Source organism: Bison bison, unplaced genomic scaffold (assembly GCF_000754665.1).
Source record: "Bison bison bison isolate TAMUID 2011002044 unplaced genomic scaffold, Bison_UMD1.0 scf7180017845397, whole genome shotgun sequence".
In the NCBI taxonomy this organism is placed as follows: Eukaryota; Metazoa; Chordata; class Mammalia; order Artiodactyla; family Bovidae; genus Bison; species Bison bison.
In genome coordinates, this window is record NW_011475970.1 from 19,049 (window position 1) to 23,755 (window position 4,707).

A 4,707-nucleotide genomic window follows, 5' to 3' on the forward strand; every position below is an offset into this window, starting at 1 on the left:
GCTGGGCTCTTCTTGGGTGGAACCCCTTCTTGCTCTTACTATGAGGGCTGGGGGGTAACGTGGAGTGTTGTTAGGTGGCCTGTGGATCTGCTTTGTGCTTTATTGTATCTTGAATGTGGTTATTACCTTGGCTCTGCGATAAAGAGGCGACAGGAAGAGAGAGAAGGCAAGAGGCCTCCCTGACCCGCTGCAGCCTGGGAGCGGGAGTGGGGTCGCTGGGGAGGCGCAAGGTGCCTGGAACCAGGCAGGCTGGCCCCGCCTCCATGGCGGCCCCGGGTCCCGCATCCACGGGGAGCTCCCTTTGGGGTCCCGTCTCTGGGCCCTTGAGCATCAGCTGGTCGCCCTGGCCGAGCCTCTCAATCAGCTGCCCCAGCCCGGGCTCAGTGTCCATCCCCCGGTCCCCGCTGTCTTTCAGGAAGACGATGCTCAACGACCTCCTGCGTTTCGACGTGAAGGACTGCTCCTGGTGCAGGTGGGCGCCCCGGCCAGACACGGAGCACCCCTGTCCGGGTCCCGTGCAGGCAGAGCTAGAGATGCCCCGAGCGGTTGACGACCGCACCAGCCCTCTCTTAGTGACCCCTGGCCGCCTTCTCTCTTCTTTCTACTTCCTGACTTTCTTTTCTGGGCTATGGCTGAGATTGGTTTTTCCGAATCCTGTGATTTTAAGGGATCTGTTTGATCCAGTTGTGGGTCCTTAGACTCTGCTTCAGGAGAGCTGTTCCACCACCAGGTCCATCTCCCAGGCCAGGGGCTGCTGTGGGAGCCAAATGGGGGGCCGTGAGCTGACGGGTCCTTCCAGGATGGTCTCCGCCACTACAGGGGCCGACCAGCAGCTGTCCCCCACCCTCCCTTCCCCTGGGCCCATCCCATTCCAGGAGGCCCTGCACGGGCAGTGGGCAGCCTGCAGGTCCTGGGTCCTTCGCCTGCTGTGTGGTCTTGGGCAAGACACCTGCCCTCTCTGAGCTCTGGATGTTTGTCCCCTTCTGCTCCAGTCCAGCCCCGGTGGGGGCAGCTCCCAGCTGAGGGGAGGAAAAGGTCCCGGGGCTAGGAAGCGTTGGGCTTCCTCCTGAGCTGTGCCCGCTGCCAGCCTCTGCAGCAGCTCTGGGCCCTGCCTTCCGCGGGGGCAGGGGTGTCTCACCACCCCCACCTTTGACAGAGGAGGATGTCTGGGCCCGGGAGTTGCAGCGGTACCCTGCCCAGACCCCCGGGTGGCGCTGGGGTCACTTCAGTTTGTGTGATGTTTCTCTCACGCTTGATTGTAACCTGTGTCCAAGAGTTACGGATGAACTGGAAAATCACTCTCAAGACTTTGAATTCATGGTTAAAAATTGCTTCGGTTAAAAGTCTGAAAAGGAGCAGCCCCAGGAAAGCAATATAAATGGGTATATAATTCCGTGAATAAGTCCCATGGACACCTGCAGCCTGGGGCCACAGCAGGGGATGGTTCCAGAGTGGCCAGGATGCCAACTCGTGATCCCACTCTGCTCAGTCCAGTCTGACTCTTGGCAGTCCCATAGGCTGCGTGCCAGGCTTCCCTGTCCTCAACTGTCTCCTGATGCGGTTTTGTGCTACATCACTTCAGTCGTGTCCGACTCTCTGTGACCCCGTGAACTGTAGCAGCCAGGCTTCTCTGTCCATGGGATTCTCCAGGCAAGAAGACTGGAGTGGGTTGCCATCTCCTCCTCCAGGGCATCTTCCCGACCCCAGGATCGAACCTGGGTTTCCTGCAGCTGGCTCCTGGGCCGCATTGCAGGCGGATACTTTACCGCTGAGCCACCAAGGAAGCCCACTGTCTCTTGGAGTTTGCTCAGATTCGTGTTCACTGAGTTGGGCATAGAGAAGTTACAGAAAATTCCCAGAGGCGTAATTGTGGGGAAGGCGGGGAGGTGCACACCCTGGCTGTGGACGGCGGTCTCTGGCAGAGGGGCTACATGTTAGGTCTAGTGCTTGCTTGTTTTTTCCTTAGTTGGCATTTTTTAAGGCTTCTATCGGAAGAAGGTAGAGGGCAGTTTGGGGGTGATGGGGCTGCCCGCGCTGACACCTGATGCCCCTTCCCCCACCCAGGGCCTTCACCACTGGGACCCCTCCGGCCCCCCGCTACCACCACTCTGCCGTGGTCTACGGGAGCAGCATGTTCGTCTTCGGTGAGAGGCGCCTCCCATCGAGCCTCGGCCCTGGGCTGTGCTGGGCCAGCCTCTCTGTGCCCCGTCCTCCAGCGCATGTGCTGGGTCGGGGGCCCCTCCCCCGACCGTCCTGATCTCCAGGGGGGCACCGTCTGCCTCTGTGGCTCGGCTGCTGTCCCCAGAGCCTTGAGCAGGAGCTGATGGGCTGCAGGGGTCCTGGGGGACACGCTGACCGAGGGCAGATCCCGCCCCCGCCCCCTGGGTTTGCAGATTAAACTGACACCTTGGCCTTTGAGGGCTCCTTGCTCTCTTTACAGGGGGCTACACTGGCGACATTTACTCCAACTCAAACCTGAAGAACAAAAACGACCTCTTCGAATACAAGTTTGCAACTGGCCAGTGGACAGAGTGGAAAATTGAAGGACGGTGAGACTGCTGAGACCTTGGGGTTGTACGGGCTGCCATGCTGGGTCTTGGGGGGTGGCCAGCCTGGACTGGCCTCTGTGGGGTTACAGATGAAGGGGCCTTCCAGGACGGCCCAGGGCTTAAGACTCCGCCTTCCAAGGCAGGGGGTGTGGGTTCGAACCCTGGTCAGGGAGCTACGATCCCACTTGCCTCGGCCAAAGGACGGAAGCACAAAACGGAAGCAGTGTTATGATAAATCCAGCGAAGACTTTAAAAGCTAGATGAGGAGCCCGCAGCCTGAGAGAGGGCACACAGCGGCCCGAGCTGGGAGTCCGTGTCACCTGCCAGCCGGCCCCGTTTATGCGTCCCTGGCTCTTAGCTCCCGTAGATCCCTCCAGAGGGTAGAGGACCCAGTGTTCTGCGGATGGCGCTTCTCTGACCCTGCTTCACAGGCACCCCCTCGATACCAGGCGGGGGCTTGGAGGGGGCTCTGTGCCCTTGGACGTGTGACTCCTCGTCCAGTGCCCTGGCCTCGCGGGCTCAGACTCTGCCAGTCCCTTATTCCCAGCAGCCCGGGTCAGCGGGTGTGGGCATGGCCGCCCCAGGGCGGTGGGGCTCACAGGGCTGGGACCCGGGCTGCGTGGGGCTGTGCAGCTCAGCTCTGCCCAGGGTGCCCCCAGCCCTGCCCTCCACTCGCCCCAGGCTGCCAGTCGCCCGCTCGGCCCACGGTGCCACGGTGTATAGCGACAAGCTGTGGATCTTCGCGGGCTACGACGGCAACGCCAGGTAGGCCGTGGCCCGGAGACGCACCGGGGGACAGAGCGGCCCTCCTGCCCCGGGGAGGGGGTGGGAGCTGGGTTTCTCAGGAGGGTGGGTGTGTGGATGGGGCTTGGGGAAAGCTGCTGAGTGGAGGCCCCCCACCAGACCCTCACCAGGGACAGGTGCCAGCTCCCCTGAAACTCCTGGGATGACTGAAGGCGTGGTGGGCCCCCCACGTCTGGGCTGCTGGTCAAGCATGTTCAGGACCGTAGCTGGTGTCCTCGGAGCTCAGAGCGGGGGAAGCAGGCGCCTTCCTGTTGTGGAACGTTGACATTGCTGTGTTCTGATTGCAAAAACACCAAGGACCCCAGCCAGTTCCAGAAGCCCCAAGTGCCACAGGCTTCATGGTGGCCCCAGGAGTGTTGGGGCAGCCCCCAGCCAAAGCCCCCACCCCGAGACCACTCTGTAGTCCCCGGTCAGATTCCCTCCTGGGCCTTCTGTCCTAGCCAGGCCCAGGCCCACCCTGACCACCAGCCCAGCTGCGGGGTCCTGCCCCCTCTGTCCTGATGCAGGTTGAACGACATGTGGACCATCGGCCTCCAGGACCGGGAGCTCACGTGCTGGGAGGAGGTGAGGGGCGTGGGGTGGGAGGCGGCCACGCCAAGCCTGCGGCTTCCGTAGCTGGGGACAGTGCGTCCTTCCTTGGGCACAATGGGGGCGACCGCTGCTGGGTTCTGGGGTGGTCTGTCCGCCCGCTGCCCTGCTGCCCCTGTCGTGAGGGCTTCACCCCAACTGTTGACCCTGGGCCCGTTCACGTGGGGGCTTTAAGCTGTTGTTCAGATGTGGACTGTGACTCCTCGGGGTGAGCGTAGCCGCAGCTCAGTGGCCCGGGCCGGGTGCAGGGCTGAGCGGCCTCCGCACCACGCAGGTGGCCCAGAGCGGCGAGATCCCGCCCTCCTGCTGCAACTTCCCCGCAGCCGTGTGCAGGGACAGGATGTTCGTCTTCTCGGGCCAGAGTGGGGCCAAGATAACCAACAACCTCTTCCAGTTCGAGTTCAAGGACCAGACGTGAGTGCCCTGTGGGTGGAGCCCCCGTCAGCGCTCCACACCCGCGCCAGGGGCTGCCCTGTGGGCCGCACACGCAGCCGGCCACCTTGGCGCAGGCCCCTGCGCAGCCTGGATGGGCTCCTCTGGGTCCCAGCGTGAGGACAGCTGCCCCTAGCCCTCCCCTGCTGCCTGCTCTGTGGGGGATTGAGGCTGAGGCGGACCCCGCGGTGGTCCCGAGGGGCCAGACGGGGCTGGCGCCAGGGTGGACTGGGGCGGGGGCTCAGAGCCCAGGCGGAGCCGCCGCTCCATGGGGGGTCACACGCAGGGTGCTTAAGACTCCGCCTTCCAAGGCAGGGGGTGTGGGTTCGAACCC

At 63.2% G+C, this 4,707-nt stretch overlaps 1 protein-coding gene across 1 annotated transcript in view; it reads left to right on the plus strand.

The window, feature by feature from the left end:
- The window catches only part of LZTR1 (leucine-zipper-like transcription regulator 1), a gene marked incomplete at its 5' end in the record, with an annotated part of 12,297 nt that overhangs the window by 2,221 nt on the left and 5,369 nt on the right, over positions 1-4,707 (plus strand). The window contains 7 exons of the mRNA XM_010834215.1: positions 416-472; positions 2,065-2,144; positions 2,441-2,549; positions 3,231-3,314; positions 3,860-3,917; positions 4,216-4,355; positions 4,451-4,489. Of these exons, the coding sequence (XP_010832517.1) occupies positions 416-472; positions 2,065-2,144; positions 2,441-2,549; positions 3,231-3,314; positions 3,860-3,917; positions 4,216-4,355; positions 4,451-4,489 (567 nt within the window). The remainder of the gene's footprint in view (positions 1-415; positions 473-2,064; positions 2,145-2,440; positions 2,550-3,230; positions 3,315-3,859; positions 3,918-4,215; positions 4,356-4,450; positions 4,490-4,707) is intronic.